This window comes from Parasteatoda tepidariorum, chromosome 10 (genome assembly GCF_043381705.1).
Source record: "Parasteatoda tepidariorum isolate YZ-2023 chromosome 10, CAS_Ptep_4.0, whole genome shotgun sequence".
Lineage (NCBI taxonomy): Eukaryota > Metazoa > Arthropoda > Arachnida > Araneae > Theridiidae > Parasteatoda > Parasteatoda tepidariorum.
The window spans coordinates 49,454,492-49,472,196 of NC_092213.1; the positions used below are offsets into that span (position 1 = coordinate 49,454,492).

Genomic DNA, 17,705 nt, shown 5'->3' on the forward strand with positions numbered 1-17,705 from the left:
TTTTTTTTTTTTTTAAAAAAAAAAAAAAAAAAAAAAAAAAAAAAAAAAAAAAAAAGGAAAGAACGTTCTTCTAATTGAAAAAGTAGTAAGGAACGCAATGTCAATTGAGAAAACATGAAGAAAGAAATGCCTTATAATTGACGAAACAATAAAAAATTGAAGTATTTTGATTGACGAAAGCCTAATAGAAACAATGCCTTTTAATTTACGATACTATAAAGCAAACCATAATATTGATCAATTTTAGGAAAATGTAGGATAAAATATTCTGAAGAATTTCTTTTACTTTAAAATCTTAGAATTACAATTTCTTCTCAGATTTATTAGAAAGTTTAAGCATACGAGATTTTTTAAAAAAAACATCGTTATAAAATTTTAATATTCATTAAAGGCAAAGGTTACGTATCTAAACTGTTTCAAGTGTCACAAAGTTGATGACAATTTTAGATCAATTCCAAGAATTCCAAAACTCCTTGTCATTTGGTTGTTTATATACAAACTAATCGAAATCCAACGATAACATCACATGCACCCAATATAACTTTCATCAATCTGTGATCAGTTTCAAATCAAATGTTAAAGAATGAAACGTAATAAAAAAATTAGCAGTAAAGTGTAAACTTTCTGACTGTTATGATATCAATTTTTCATTTATCAGCGATATTTTTTCTCACTTATATTATCAAATAAATAAATAAATGTGATAATGCAATTCGATAATTCTAAAATTTGGAATATTTTTGTGCGCTGGAGATTATTCTGTAAAGACGGACGTAAAATGTTTTGAGTCTGTAAGTTACGGATAGCTGTTATTTGGAAACTAGATTGTTTGATTGCATCTAAGAGATCATGGATATTTGTAATTGTTCTCTATTATTGTTTGTTTTGTGTTTTAAATTTAAGTTAAGTTAAATTTCAATTTTCTTGAAATATTTTTTATTCTTTATGAATTGGAATATTCATTTTTAAACGAAAATCTGCAAGTTATGTGAGAATTTAGATAAATTTACAATTTTTTCATCTCTGAGAGAAAAAAATAAGAAACTTGAAAAATATTTATTATGCAAATAATCGCTTTTCATTTCAATTAGCGCTTGATGAAGAAAGTGCAGATACTAATCATTACTGGAAGTGATTTTTATTCATATCAATGCAGTATTTGATGAAAAATATGCATAGAAGATATTGTTATTGTAAGCGATATTTATTCGCATAGTATTTAATGAAAAATACTCGAAGAATTCATTATTAGAAGTGATTTCTTTCATATATGAACGATTATTTAATGAAAATTTCGCATGGAATATTTTGCACTTGAAGGAGATATTTTTTTTATTCAAGGCAGTGTGTCTTTAATGAGAAATATGCCTAAAAGATTTTGTTATTGAAGGTGATTTTTATTCATATACATCAGTATTAGATAAAAAAATATATAAACGATCGTTTTCTTTGGATGTGATTTTTATTCATATCAGTGTGTATTTGATAAAAAATACGTTTAGAATTTGTTAATGGAAGTGATATTTTTATTCATATCAACGGGTACTTGATGAGAAATATGCATAAAAGACTTTATTTTAGAAGGTGATTTTGATTCATATCAATGAATATTTGATGAAAAATAGGCTTAGAAGTTTTTATTATTGAAGGGGATTTTTATTCATATCAATGAATAATTGATGAAAAATATGCATATTAGGTTTTGTTTTTGGAGAAAATAAATGAAAACTATATGTAAAAAAAAATTAAAGAGAATCTTCATACAAGAGCATATTTCTTCTTTCTGTAAATGAGAATTTGATCGCTGAACATAAATTATTTTCATCCCAAAGTAATTCTTCCACATTGTTTGAAATTAAATATCTTCTTTTATTCAAACAGAATTTTATTTAAAAAAATGGATATGCAGTTATTATTAGTGGTATCCAATAAAAATGATTGTTTAATAAAAAGGATTATTGTGTAAAAGATTTTAACTATATGCAAGAAAATATTACAAGTAAACGTGCTATAATTTAGAGAATGACTAAATAATGCCATTTTTCTTACTGGTAATCTGTTTTTGACAAAATTAGTTCACGTCATAATGAAAGTTATAGTGTTTACATATATTTTAATTTTCACGTTAACTATACTATATGGTTTGGTAAGTTAATTTTTTTGTTTTTTAACTTATGTTTATGTTTATTTTAAAATTCACTAAGTTAACATGAATATGGTTGCAATTACAATTTTGATGATTAAATTAACTAATTTATTGAATTTGTAATTGAAATGTGTAATAGTAAACTTCGTTAAATTATTGCTTCTTATTTCACGAATAAGTTTCACTGACCTAAGACAGTATCTAATGTAATGTGTCAATATTATTATAAAATTGAACCACTTTTTTTAAAAAATATTACTTTAACTTTGGTAACTTAAACAGGCTTTTAAAATATGATTTTTGGGGCCTTGAAAAGTTCCTGAACCAAACAGTAACTGAAACATTTGTTCCTCAAGCCACCTTGTCTAATGTTTCAAGAATTTGTCAGGATTCAATCTTATACTCTGCTAGAATTTTTAGTCTAAAACTATGGCAAAATAGCCGGCAACAGTCTGTCTATCTATTTAACCGTAAAGTTTATGGAAAAGAAATTTTTTTACCTTTACGGTTTTGAAACCTTTACAACTAGTATGGTAAAAAAAATCATTGATCCAAAACTATACGGTGCTTAACCATTTACAACTAGCATGGCTTTAAAACCGTAAAAAAGAAGCAGCTTCATGGTGCTGCCATCTATGCGTGAGTGAGACTATCGTATTTTAATAATTCAGGTTTGCAAATTGAGAAGTGTAGGACACTTCATGTGTTGTAGGGAATGGAAGAAATATTGTAGTGGCAATGTTGAAACTGGAAACCCGATAAAATAGTTTAAGATCTTCATTGATCATGGTCATGAGATCAATCACACCTGCAATGATATCGATCATGAGATTGACAGATTAGCCTTCTCGGCTATAATATGTGCCCATCTGCATGGAACTAACTGGCTTCATTAGGTGGGCCTAGTTGGTCGATTAAATTCTGGTTGTTCAACCGTATTAGGTCAGTGTAGTTAATAACCAGATTTTCTCATAGTTAACAGTTTGAATACCATCATATTTATGATTATTTGACTGTTTTGTTTGAATATGGTTAAATAATAATTAAATAAATTGTCATTTAACCATTTTTCCGAGAAATTTCTAACGGTGTAAAAAATGTGCCAAAACTTGCTTATAGGTACCGTAACACTTCATTTATATTGAAATAAATGTGATTTTTTTTACTTCCTGATAAGTTTTTGAAGGAAGCAATAGAGAAGAGGGTTTTCTCATAGCTGATTTTCTTTAAGTTCTGAAAAAGATATCAGGGAGCCATAAATTGTATTAAAAAACACCAAATTTACTTCTGATATCAAAATTTTCCAGATTTGCTGTACGTATAACAAGTTGCACCTAAAATTAATATTTTAAAGCTGTTATACGAATTTAAATACTGAATAGATTGTATTATGTATGCATAACATACTTTTATTTGCATAGATAATTTCTAGAGCTGCGATGGCTCATGAGATAGAGCGTTCGCTTTCCAATGAGGTGACCGAGTTCGAATCACTTCTATGGCTGGTCGATACAAATCCGTACCTGGCTTGCACCGACCACAGTGCTGACGTGAAATATCCTCAGTGGTAGACGGATCATGGGTTGCCGTTAGGCTAACCGTGATAAGTTCTCAAGGTTTTCCTTTCCATGTAACGCAAATACGGGTTCGTTCCATAAAAAACGTCCTCCACGAAGGCAAAATTTCTCCCAATACTTGATATAAGAGTTCCCTTGTCTTCTGGATTGGGTTCGAAATTACAAGGCTACGGAGTTGAACATTAGCAGTCGTAAACATAAAAAAATTGGATCGGCTGTTCCAAGACGATTGTAAAATAAAATTTAATTTACAAAATACATAATTACCAAGTATTATGATATTCGTTATTACAAATACTTTTTAATACATTCATATAATGTGAGTTCTTTTCAAATAATATAATAGTGTTGTTGCTAAATACACTTATTAGCCATTATGAAACCATTATAGAACTAAATGAGACTATTTGAAAGATATCATTTGCTTATGGTTTTTATTCTGAGTACAAATATGCAGGATGAGTCTGTTCAAGATGGCAAAACTTTACTGAATGATTAGACGCATCCACACGAGCATTATCAGCCACTGAATGTACAGTCGGAACACAAGCAGTGAGTAGTTAAAAGGTAGTTTTCCCCTGTCACGTTTCAAGAATTAACACAAGAATGATGTTGTAGTTGTAGTTCAGTTACGTCGCACTAGAGCTGCACAACGGGCTATTGGCGACGGTCTGGGAAACGTCCCTGATGATGATCCGAAGACATCACAGTGTTGATCATCTACAGAGTGGATGGCACCCCCACTTCAGCAGCCAGACGACCTCCACGCAAAGTCGAGCACTTTACGGTAGAACAGTTTAACAAGAGCCAATAACGCACACCCTCGGTTCCTACGCAGACTGCTAACTGAAAACTTTTTATTTACATCACTACCTTTTAACTTCTGCTTGTGTTCCGACTATACATTCAATGGGCAATAATGCTGGTGTAGATGCGTCCTATTACCCAGTAAAATTTCCCCCTGTACAGTCATGTACAGACCTGTACAGACTCCCCATGTACCGTCATGTATTTTTCAAAATTTCTTTTCAATCATGAATATACTATAAAAATGCCTAAAAAAGTGAAGTTTGAAGATTTTTTTCAATTTAATACATTTTTATTGCTGCTAGGTATTAAAAATGCATATAAAGCTGTTTTTTCCTATAATGGTAGTTTCGCATTTCAAGATTTGTAATAATTTCTTTAATATTGCTTTTAATTCATTGACTTTTATTATGATTTCTTGAAGCTATATGGGGTTCATCTGGGTTTGATCAAGAGAGATGGGGTTGGAAACCTGGGCAGAGTATTAATTTGGAGGGCACTTAAATAATTAATCCTTAAAAAAAAAAACGTTAAATAAGTAATGTATTATAATAATTTCTGTATGCGTTTGTTCGTTCTTCTCAAAGCCCGGGAACAGTTTGGGTCAACGTTCTAAAATTTGAATAGTGCTTGAAAGGGGCGATTTCAGCCTCCGATTGTAATATATTTGTCTCATTCTGAAATTTAAATTAGATCGTTCGGGAAAGATATTTGAAAATAGCCATTCTGAATAGCCAGTTCAGAAATAGACATTGTTTTATATTAAATTAGAGATTATTCTGTTTTATCAAGTATTTTAAAAATAGTACTGTTTACTAGCTTAAAGCTCTCATTAATAAAAAAAGCTGTTACTGCACTTTTTTTTCATAATTTTTTATTTATTTATTCGTTATGTCTTAACTATCACTAAGAAGGGGGCATCAAAGACGGACAATGTCACCCAATTAGTATTTCTGAAATTCATGTCATGTCATTGTAGACAAATCGTAGCATTTGTCGAGTCCAATCAGGTTAATATTAAAATAAATTCTATAAACATGTTTTTTCTTCAAGAATATTTTTCATATGTAGCTTTAAAATTTGCTTAATAATACCCCAAGAATTTTCCTCTCTTTAATCTAATTTGGTTTTTTAATGTTTACATAAAATATTCATTTTCATACTCATATAAAAGTTTGTCATTATATAACTGTATTTATGCAGCTTATTTCTTTAAACAGCCAATTAAGAGACCAAGAATAAGAAGAAATGCTTACAGAAATGAAAGTAGGCTTTGGCCAAAAGCCATTGTTCCATACACAATTGATAGTGCATATTGTAAGTCACAGTTTTAATTTCATGGCTTCAAACTTTATAAAATTACTTATATTATTCTAGTCGGTCCCATTGAATAAATGTATTAGATTGCATCTTATACAGAAAGTGGATTAAATCGTTAAACATTGATTTTTCTAAACTTACAAAAGCTCCAAAAATGACGTTTCGATACGAAAATAAATTTTGTCGTAGTAAAAAAAGAAAAAAAAAATTAATAAATAAGTAAGTAAATAAGTAAGTAAATAAATAAATAAATAGAATAAAATAAACCCTAAGTTTTAATGTCTGATTTATCATTTTAATATTACAAATTATAAATATATTTTTCTGTTATAGAATTTTGGTTTTAAATTTTATAGCTGCAAATCTATCAAATTATGTTAATAATAAAAATTATAAATTCGATATTTTTAAAACCCATCAACAATTACACTAAGATCTTTTTATTTTAGTTACATTTTATCTATTTATTTATATTTATTTAATTGTTTGCTAGCAAAATATGTATTTTTTTAAAAGATTCTGTACATATTTTTTGCAACAAAAATTTTGCACAAGTACTGTTTCAATTAAAAAATTTTTATTGTCTTCGTCATTTTTTATTTAATTTTCGTATGTGTGAGATAAATTTAATATTAAATCGTAACTAAGTGAAATACTTGATTTTCTATCAGCATCTACTTAAACTTTTTTTTCAGTGGCGACATCTCTATTTTAAAATTTGAAATAATAAAAAAATCTGATAATTAATATTGAGAGAATCACTTTTTGGTTCACGATAAAAATAATTCATACTCCTTCCATTTTAATCAAGAGTAAAGATTTTATATTGTTTAAACAGAATCATATGAGTGATTGTTACATTGTTGATAACCAAAATAATTTAAAGACCTTACTTCTGAGGCTTTGAGATTTTTAAAATCATACGTTTTGAATGGAAATTTAATTACAGTTGTTATTTATAGAAAAGTTTTAAAATAGATTGAAATAATTTGCTTACCTTCGATTTGCTTCATTGTTTCAGTCAGATGTATAAAATTAATAAAATTTCTTAAATAAGCAAACATAAAAAGAAGAAATAAAAAAAACTGTTCAATTTCTTCTCTGCGCTCCTAAAAAACTCGATGTTTTAAATAAATTGAACAAATAATATATAAATAAATTGGTGCATTTTAAATTGAATTTTAAGAAAAGTTGGTGATAAATGTCCACGAATAGGGTAAATACTACATAATTTGCGTTTGACCATATTGAGAAGCTACTAGTAATAAAGTTTAAAACACGAATAACTTAGCAATTGAAATTCAAAAAAAACTTTTATTACAATTTTTATTTTAATATTAAGTGCAACAAAATCACATCTAAAAATATTAAAAATTATTTTGCATTATATTATTAAAATTGAGGAAACTAATGCAAAATGCCCAAAACTTCTAAAATAAAACGTAATTCAAATGAATAAACTTTCTAAAACTGTTTTTAGAGAGGTTTGTTTAATGTTTTTTTAAAAATTTAAACAATAAGCAATGAAACGAACTAAACTTTTTTTGACAACTAACTCTATTAGGAATGAATTTTTTTAATAAGACTTCTTAATAAATCGGTCAAATTATGTGTGGTTATTTATAAAATTTAAAGGAAAAATAATGTGCTTAAATAAATTTGTGTTGAAATTGTAATTCCTCTGGGTTAAATAAGCATTTGAAAACATAGCAAAGTGTAAAAAAGATTTACAGACAGTGTACCTCATTAAAAGTTTCTTCTCTGTTGTAGTTTTGATCATCGTCAAGAAAAAATTATCCAAATGATATTATTTTTTGTTTATTTAAAAATTTCGTGCCATTTTCTTTCTTTTAAATATTACAAAAAAAGTATTTTTAACCTGTTTCAGGCTTAGTTTAAGTGTACTGAGTACTTAACTTTACGTGAAAGGTAGTGGTAGATTACTTATTTTTCCATCATAATTCCTTAGTTTTTTCTTACAAATTTAAGATTGAGTATATCAAAAAGAAAATTACGATAGCAGAATGAAACTCAAGATATAAAATAGATATTTTTGTCACGAAATAAGATTTACATTTTAATTCGTAAAAAGAAAAATAATTATAATAAATATATAAAATGTGGCACAATAGTAAAAATGAAATAATAGTACATTGAAAATGATTTTATAACAGGAGAAATAAGCATTATAACCTCAAAAAATAAAGAAAAAAAAATGAGTGCTGGTAGAAAAAGCTATTGTTGTCAAAATACAATTATTTTTATTCGAAAGAGATAACGATTCCTAATTTTAGAATATTATAATTTAATTTACAAAAAAAAGAAAAAAAAAAGAAAAAGAAATAGTAATAAATAAATAAATACATACGAAACATAAATTTTTTATGTTTTATATATGCAATGTATGCTTTTAAATAAATCATACAGATTTCGCGCCTAATTTTCATACATTTATAAAATTCTAAAGTATGCACGAAAAAGAAAATGAAATCGTCAAAAAGATGTTCTGGACTTCGAAACCTAGTTTGTAATATGCAAACTGAAGAAGAAATGTTAAGGTGCATTCATACAAATACTTGATCTAACCTAATTTGGCTTTGGGGATTTCAAATCTAAATCTAAATTTTTTTTCTTCTTCTAAAATGAAATTTCTAGTTGATTTTTTGTACAAATTTGAAAAATGAGAGCAAATTTTTTGTATAAATTTGTTAATCACCGAGGGAAGCGTAAATATTTTGTCAAATTTCTAAGGGAGTTAGGACACATAATCAGAATAAAAATTGTATGGAAAACCATGCCTGGAAAAGTCATCGACGCAGCTAGAGGCGCTTCCGTATTATAACCGGTTCAAAAGTAAGCGACGAAGTAGTTAATATTAGGGAAGCACCCCTAGCGGCGTAACGGTTCCTATGCAATTTTAGTCCTTATTACATGCTATAACTCCTCCAGAAGCTTATCGCAATATTTACATGACCTTTTGTTCTATATAACGTTTTTAAACTTGTACACTTTGACAAAAATTGTCAAAAATGTGATTAAAAAAAATTGTAACTTGGTCCAAGAAACTGATTGCAAATTTGAAATTTATCTTGGGTCTGTTAAAAAATTGTATGCAACAAAATTTTTTTTTCTCCACTGCCATATCTATTGTTGAACGAGAATTCATTGGTCCTCCTACAGTGTAGTGGATTTATTTATTTAGATTGTGATTGATTGAATTGATTCGATTGATTGAATTGATTCGATTGATTGAATCAATTTGATTGATTGAATTGATTTGATTGATTGAATTGATTTGATTGAATTGATTTGATTGAATTGATTTGATTGAATTGATTTGATTGATTGAAACGATTTGATTAATTGAATCGATTCGATTGATTGAATCGATTTGATTGATTGAATCAATTCGATTGATTGAATCGATTCGATTGATTGAATTGATTCGATTGATTGAATTGATTTGATTAATACGATTGATTTGATTGATGTTTCTTCTAAAAATTGTCCTAATTATTTCTTTCCAGCTGAATCAGAAAAAGATGTTATAGTAAGAGCGATGGAAAATATCCAATCCGTTAGTTGCATCCGTTTCAAGAAACAAAGTAGGGAAAAAGCATATGTGGAAATTGTGCGTGAAAAAGGGTAAGGTTTTTAAAAATAAATGTGGTTTTTTTTCTTCAAAGAACTTGAATTATTTCCAAACATGAGTTCAGCAAAATCTTAACATAACAAATAGAACAGACGCGGTGGCTCAGGGGATAGATCACTCGCCTCCGAATGAGGTGACTAAAGTTCAAGTCCCACTGATAACAGGATGATATGAATTTCGCTTCCTGCTTTCACAGACCACTGTGCAGACGTGAAATACCACCAGTCTTTAGCAGATCTCGGGTTGGAATCCCCTTACCGTCTGGCAAACTGGGAGAGGTTTTCGTGGATTTTTTTTCCGTTCCATTTAACGTAAATGAGGAACAGTTCTATTAAAAACCCTTCACTGAATTGGGTTCAACATTACAAGGATATAGATTTGAATACTGGTAGTCGTATACCCAAAAAGGGGGTGACCGATCAACGCCGATTATAAAATACATAAAAAAACACAAGCATGTTCGCTGTTACGACAAGTTTTAAAATGCTATTATTAAAGATGCAAAAATTGCATGTTTGTAAAGAGTTAAAAATTAATATCTTTTTGTTATTGTGAATTTTTTCAGGAAATAAATTTTTTCCTTGTGGCTTATAAGTAATATTATATGACGAAGTGCAAAATGAAGGTAAATTTTAATTACTTCCGGCATCAGCACAGAAATGTGAAAAGCTATTTTATAAACTTGTTTAGAAAGTAAACATGTGTAGGCAACCACCAGCTAACTTTGTTTTATCCTTTCAGGAGAAAACATTTTCTGCTATTTTTTTATAATCCTACTCATACTTCAAAACTGTGAATTTTTTTTGTTAACCATGTTTTTTCATTTCTCTTGTTTGCACCTTATTGGGTGGAACAATACTCAGTGTTGACATTAAAAGCTATTGGGTTCAATAATTTTTTTTTACATACATCTTGAAAAAACTCATTTCAGTCAACAGTTTGTAGGAAAGTATACTCTAGATAGGTATTTTAAATGAAGACAACTGTTGAAAATTAAGATAATGGTGTCTATATATATTTGTGTTATTGTTAATTGTAAAATTTTACTGATGTTTTGAAATTAAATGTGTGAAGTTGTTTATTATGTGTAAAGACACTTGCATCATTTATATTGGATCGTTGTTATGACAAATTCTTACTGTATTTACAACTTAAACGCATGTTTATATGTTATGCTTTGGAAAGTGGTAGTAAAACACTTAAAAGACGAGGTGATAATATAATATTTAGGACATCATGGTTTATTTTTAAATTGAAGGAGCAAAACCGAATTCCGATGTTGCTAATCCCTCATAAGAAAGTTAGATGTTTTTAAGTTTATTGAGAGATGTAAAAGATACACCTGAGGTAGAAATTGAGGTTATGTTTTGCACGAAAAATAACATCATTAATAAACCTCAATTTCAACCTCACTTACAACTCATAAAATCATTCTCATATGTAACTCAGCAATACTTTTAGTTGAATTTAAGTGAAATACTTCATATCTGAAATATACTTATTTGTTTGAAGTGTAGAAAAAATATAGCCTGCACACCTCAAAAATAGCCTCTCTAAGCTGATTGCTCTAAAGTAGAACTTTAAAAAAAAGTAATGGCAACTATGACAAATTATTTTGGTAATGGTAATTATGACAAGTTTTTTTTTCCAATGCCCTCACGGATATTGGCTTTCGTCAATTGGATATCAGAAGGGCAGATTTGTTGACCACTCTCTCAGGGGCAAAATAGAAGGTGGACAACCGTTGCTCACACAGTAAGAAGGACCAACAGTACAGAGAAGAAAATCCACTCTTCATCCTGGATTCGAACCCGAGACCTTCCTCACTTGAGGTCAACTCCCTGACCACCCGGTCGTTTGTAATTTAAAGTAACAAGCACGTTTCCACTGATTGGAATTTATTACTATTATTATGATTTTATAATTGTTTTAATGATTGCTATGTTCCAAAAAAAATACCAATCTAACTGTTCTTAATTGTAATTAGTCTTACAAAAGGTTTTATTATGAAAAATTATTTTCGATGAATTTTACTTATTTTTCCAGATGCCGAGCAGTTGTGGGGTACATTGGTAGGCGTCAAAAGTTAACTCTAGGAGTTGGTTGTATTTGGGTTGCAAGAGTACTTCATGAGTTATTCCATGTTTTGGGATTTTTTCATGAACATACACGACCAGATAGAGATGATTTTGTGACCATCATTGAAGATAACATTAAAACTAGTAAGGATATCTTTTTCCTGTAAAATTTTCTTACTTTCATTTAAATTATTATTTCGGTATCGGGTTAAATCAACACATCCTAGAAGTAGAAAGGCCTCAGCACGGATCAATTTAGTAGTCCGATGGGACGAAGTAGACGAAAAGTGAAAAAGATGTCATTGCGTTAGGGGTACTAAGCTGCGCAGTGGTTGAAAATACAAAATATGTCATTACTTTTGGACTACTAAGGGATATATATGGTAACCCGTGCTGAGGCAACACCTCCTAGAAGTAGAAAGGCCTCAGCACGGATCAATTTAGTAGTCCGATGGGACGAAGTAGACGAAAAGTAAAAAAGATGTCATTGCGTTAGGGGTACTAAGCTGCGCAGTGGTTGAAAATACAAAATATGTCATTACTTTTGGACTACTAAGGGATATATATGGTAACCCGTGCTGAGGCAACACCTCCTAGAAGTAGAAAGGCCTCAGCACGGATCAATTTAGTAGTCCGATGGGACGAAGTAGACGAAAAGTAAAAAAGATGTCATTGCGTTAGGGGTACTAAGCTGCGCAGTGGTTGAAAATACAAAATATGTCATTACGCTTGGACTACTAAGGGATATATATGGTAACCCGTGCTGAGGCCTGTTCTTTCTAGGAGGTGTTGGCTAAATTTGACTTTCTGTGTTCTGTTCCTCATCACCCGAGATAACATTAAAAACTTATTTAATTATCATTAAATCTTTTACGCCTTTTTTTTAAACAAAGAGCCGTCTCCTAAAAAAATTAAAGAAAATTAAAATAAATCAGTTCAATTTATTTGCGCCCAGTGACTTTGCATTGGCTACTTTATCGCCTAACTCGGTGAAAGGAAAAAATACCATTACTTCTTTTTAATGAATACTCATCTTTTTTCTTTCGTTTTTTATAGCCTCAATCAATAATTTTCGAAAGATGTCAGAATTGAAAGTCACAACGTTTGGACTTCCTTATGATTATTCGTCAGTGCTACATTACCACGACAGGGAATTTGCCATTGACAGAACTAAAAAGACAATTGAACCCAAATTGGAAAAAGTGCTGATAGGGAAAGCTGAGCAACTTTCCAAGATGGACATTCTGAAACTGAATAAACTCTACCATTGCCCGAAGAAAAAGTACAAAGAAATTGAAGATGAAGGATCAGGTTTGACTGAGTTGGAAGATAATTTTATTATCGTGTCACTTGCTGATGGGAACATACAACTTTGAAGTGAAAACATAAACTATTAATGTAGTTATAAAACTTCATGTGTTACCAAATTATCAGAGATTTTACATAGGGTGAGCAATCAAGTTCTCACCGTGTCTTTTAAAAATTCAACGTTTCGCGTATCATTAAAAAGTTTTGAGAAGTGTTTTAGATTATTCAAAAAATAATCGCGTGTCATTAAATAGTTTTGAGAAGTGTTTTAGATTATTCAAAAAATAATCGCGTGTCATTAAAAAGTTTTGAGAAGTGTTTTAGATTATTCAAAAAATAATCTCGTGTCATTAAAAAGTTTTGAGAAGAGTTTTAGATTATTCAAAAAATAATCGCGTGTTCTACCGGTATCAACGTTTTTTTTAAATTATTATGATCGAGTAAATTTAGACTAATTTTCAGATCATTATAATGGATTGCCAAAGAGAAAAATTAGAAATTTTGACACCTTGCATCTTATTTAGCTTTTAATCACAGTCTTAGGATTTTAAAAGCTGCTCGTGATATTTGCGCTGGACATGAAAAGGGTACCATAGCGAAAAGAAGCGTCCGTGATTGGTATGCCAATCTTAAAAATGGAAATTTTCAAATCAAAGTAATACACAATTTCAATCCATACCTCACTGTATAAAATTCAGGATCAAATTACAGTGAAAAGTACCGAAACTTAAGGTACTTTTCACTTATAAAATCTATTTTTAGTGGAACGTCATACTGAACAGAAAATCTGATATACCGTAATTTTTACAGTAACTACCGTAAATCCCCGAATCACTCTAATTAAATGAATATTACTGTAAAAATTACGATATAATATTTTACGTAAAAAGGGGATTATACGGTAAAATTTATTTTACAGATGATGCATCCAAAGTGGCTGTAATTTGATCCAGAATTTCTTACAGTATTCCTTTTGACCATCCAGTTGAATTCGACAAACGAGGTGCTGAAAATTTTGTTGAATATTTAGAAAGAAGTTGCAACAGAGGGAGAATGCATAATTGATTGCTGTTAAATGCATTATTGTATTACGGATTGGAGAATGCATTATTGATTGCTGTTAATTTTCCTTAAAAAATAAACTATTAAAAAAATTTTAAAAAGGAAAAGAAAAACATCAGGAGTTTAATTAACAACACAATATAATTCATGGTAGTCAAAAATGTTTTTCTTTAATGTATGTAGAAAATGTTATTGCGCTTATATTTTGAAATTGTTATGTATTTTGATAATTATCCAGAAATATTGTTATTTAAATTTCGTAGCCTAGTGATCTAGAAATTTTGAATCGGGTCAAAACACAATATCACTTGTACTACAACACGAATAGGGTGCTTAGATTTGAGTACACGACACTATCATTTAATTTAACAGCTTGTATACGTTGCAACAAATTGAGACTGTATTGTTACAATTGTATTATTGTATTGTGTATTGCTATTGTATAAATTTGTGTATTATTATAGTATACAATTGTGTAGTGCATACAATTGTGTATTTTTATTGTATATAATTGAATTTGTTTCAGTTTTTATTGCATTATAAACATTTAAATGATTGAGTTTTTAACTGATCCTTTTCATGCATTTAAATATATGATTAAATAACAAAATATCAAGGCTGAAATATTATTGCGACAAAATTTCGTAAGGTTAAAATCTCGCAATGATTCAAAACATGGACGAGATTGCGTCCGGAAATCACTCGAAGTTAAAATCTGGCTAGGTAAAAAATCTGCCGAGGTAAAAAATCTGTCGAGGTAAAAATCTAGCGAGGCAAAATCTCTGAAGGGCATAACATCGCGTGGCATTTAGCACTTTTTTCTATTTGTTAATTGGTTCACTTTAAGTCGACAGTTCACAATATTTAACAAAAAATCATTGTAGCCATGCTTGGATGTGATGGTATGTATTTGATTGACTGCATATTTTACACATATAAAGCATTTAAAAATTCACTTAAAATGCAGTTACTTTTAAAAATTTATTTTCTAAAGATCTGCAGATTAAGAAGGAAGTGTGTGCTCATAATTTTTTTTTCTCGTTTCATTCACGTAAAAGTTTCTATTATTAAATACGCAAGGCTTAGTTCCCCTGAGATTAATTTTCTGAAAAGTAATAATTATACTTAAAAAAAATTAAAATAAAACTTTTGTATAAGAAAAACTTTACTCTGTAGGAAGCATAGGGCCTTTGTCATGACTCTCTATGTCACCTTCTCCATGACCAAGCACTTTAACTCTTGCCATGTTTTGTTTATCGCTGTTATCTCATTATTCATAATAGTTCTGCGCCATGCCATTTAAGGTTTCTTTCGTTTAATTCTGTTTTTCGAAGCTATGAAACTAAGGAGAAAAAAAACATAGTTTAAGTGCTTTACACATGAAGCAATGTGTGGATTTTAAACTATGTATATAATCTTGTTGTGAAGAATTATCTAGGCCTTAGAACTGGCAAATATTTTAAAAGTTATTAAACTTTTCTGAAAATTGACAATTAGACGGCATTTTCCCACCTAGTCGAAAATTGTTTAAATCACTGCCTTATTCTGAGTTTTTTGCAAATTTTTATGAGCCCAGGTAATGCAGCATTAAAGTTAGTTTTAAATATTAAAAATTAGACCACAAACTCTTTTCATTTTCTCCAAACTGTGGCTTTTCTCGATATTGACGTTTTGCGCCATTTTCAAAATATACGTAGACAGCGCTAACTTTAGATAGGCTAAACTTGACCTAGCAGTCTTGAATAGCAGTTGCAAACTCACAGCAGTTTTAAAAATAGCATATTATTCGCAGAAAATCCTCATTTCATATCATGACGGAGCCTGCGAAAAACGGCCTTAACATGGATGTCTAGTTTTACTTTAAATTTGACCAGTTTTCTGATATTGTGTCCAATCCATCGCCATTTTCGTTCTCTGATTTCTAATTTTATGGGTTTTTGTTCACTGATTTAACTTATTTGCATTTGTTCTCAAGTTGTCGTAAGTTTCTGCTCCGTATAAAAGAACTGTGTATAAAAGTACTGTGTGTTTTGTTTAACCTGTTGGCGATATTTTCATATGTACCTTCTTTAGCATTTAGAATTAATCCAAGGTAGGCAAAACTGTTGACTTCTTCAATTGGGCAGTTTTCAAGATAAATGTTGTTATTTGGCTTTGGATTAATTTTAATAATCTTAGTTTTATATTTATTAATCTCTAATCCAGATATTTTTGCTTCAGTATAAAGGGCATTTTTATTGGTCAGAATATTTTGTAGGTTGCTTGTTTAATGGCAAAAGTCATCCGCGAAATTTGAGAGATTTAAGTTAATGCGAAATTTATTCTACGGAAGATTGTGTCCGCGTGATATTTTGACCCCGCGATATTTTGTTCCCGCAAATATTTGTTCCACGATATTCTGGTAGTGACCTTATCAGAAAAATAAAATATATTTATTCCATTGTAAAGTTTTATCCGTAATACAATAAAATTTTATTAAATTATTGTTCATTTCAGAATGTTACAGAAGTCCATAGGTTTTGTTCTACGATAACGACATTTTGTCCTATAAACAAATACATTCATTCTATTGCAACGTTCCATTCATGGGGTAATCAAATATGCAATTATTTTTCTTTTCAGGTTTTATGGAACCCCATAAGTCTAGCTGTATTGAAACGTAATCGAATTAAACAAAATTATTTTACATAAATTGTTATTCATAATTGTTATATTAAATAAGTATTACATTAGATAATTATTGTTAAACATTTAATGACTAATATTAAGCATCAAATGTCATAATATTAGATAATTCATGCTGAAAAACTGTCTATCATTAATCATCTAACAATGGAAAATTAATGTTAATCAAAAATAAAAAAGATGAATACACTCATAACCCGAACACGTTGTTGAATGCAGCAAATTTATCAAAATATTGTACTTAAAACACAAAAGCCTTATTGACTCAAGTTTAGAGTATAGTTTTATTTAAACATACTTATACATCGCAGAAATAGTTGTAAATCGTCACAAATATAGATAGTTACACAGTACAAATAGTTAAACATGGAAGTACTTTTTTCATACTTTATAATTGCGTTATTTCAATATTTTATAAATTGCATAATTGCAGGAAAATAAATATTGTCATTTTGATACGGCAAAATAGCTTTAACAGATATGTGTAAAGAACAGCTCCTGTGATTTAAATAATGGTAACTATAAAGTGAGTTATGAAAGTTTTCAAATCTTTCATTAATTCTTCAATTTTGAGCTTTGTCAAATTTTACAATTGACAGTTAAGAAAAGTTTGGTATATTAATCAATATAAAAATACATATATTTGGTAATAGTATTTTAATCAATATAAAAATACATATATTCAAATTTGAAACCCTGTAGTTCTTAAAATTACTTAACATGACAAATAAAAAGTAAAAAGTAAAATTCTGGTGAAATTACCGTGATGAATGTAATAATATTACTGGGGAAAAAACATAATTCTGGTAATAAAATCAAATATATACGTTATTTAAGCCAATCATTCGGTAATTTTTCTTTATATAGTAATGGTTTTCCGAAAATGCTTCTTTTACAAAATTATTGTTCTTATTATCAGACATTTAGTAAAAAATTCAAGACTGAAAGGTAAATTTAAGCGAATAAGAGCCCTTTATTCTATGCTCTAATTTATCATGATGAAATTACTACATTTACTAAATTTTAACACTTATTATAAACCATAGTTTCATAATTTTACCAAAATCCTC

At 29.2% G+C, this 17,705-nt stretch overlaps 1 protein-coding gene across 1 annotated transcript; it reads left to right on the forward strand.

The window, feature by feature from the left end:
- The first annotated feature begins 739 nt into the window (after window positions 1–739).
- LOC107449862 (zinc metalloproteinase nas-6) lies at window positions 740–14,517 on the forward strand. The gene is made up of 5 exons (XM_016065527.3): window positions 740–2,146; window positions 5,751–5,847; window positions 9,378–9,495; window positions 11,549–11,724; window positions 12,637–14,517. The coding sequence occupies exons 1-5, from the start codon at window positions 2,087–2,089 to the stop codon at window positions 12,954–12,956; spliced, it is 771 nt and encodes a 256-aa protein (XP_015921013.2). The 5' UTR covers window positions 740–2,086; the 3' UTR covers window positions 12,957–14,517.
- The last annotated feature ends 3,188 nt before the right edge of the window (window positions 14,518–17,705 follow it).

Excerpts from the sequence above, each read along its gene's own strand:
- LOC107449862 (XM_016065527.3), top strand. The coding sequence starts at position 2,087 with ATGAAAGTTATAGTGTTTACATATATTTTAATTTTCACGTTAACTATA. Across the intron at positions 9,496-11,548 it reads GAAATTGTGCGTGAAAAAGG|ATGCCGAGCAGTTGTGGGGT; the intron begins GTAAGGTTTTTA and ends TTATTTTTCCAG. Across the intron at positions 11,725-12,636 it reads TGAAGATAACATTAAAACTA|CCTCAATCAATAATTTTCGA; the intron begins GTAAGGATATCT and ends CGTTTTTTATAG.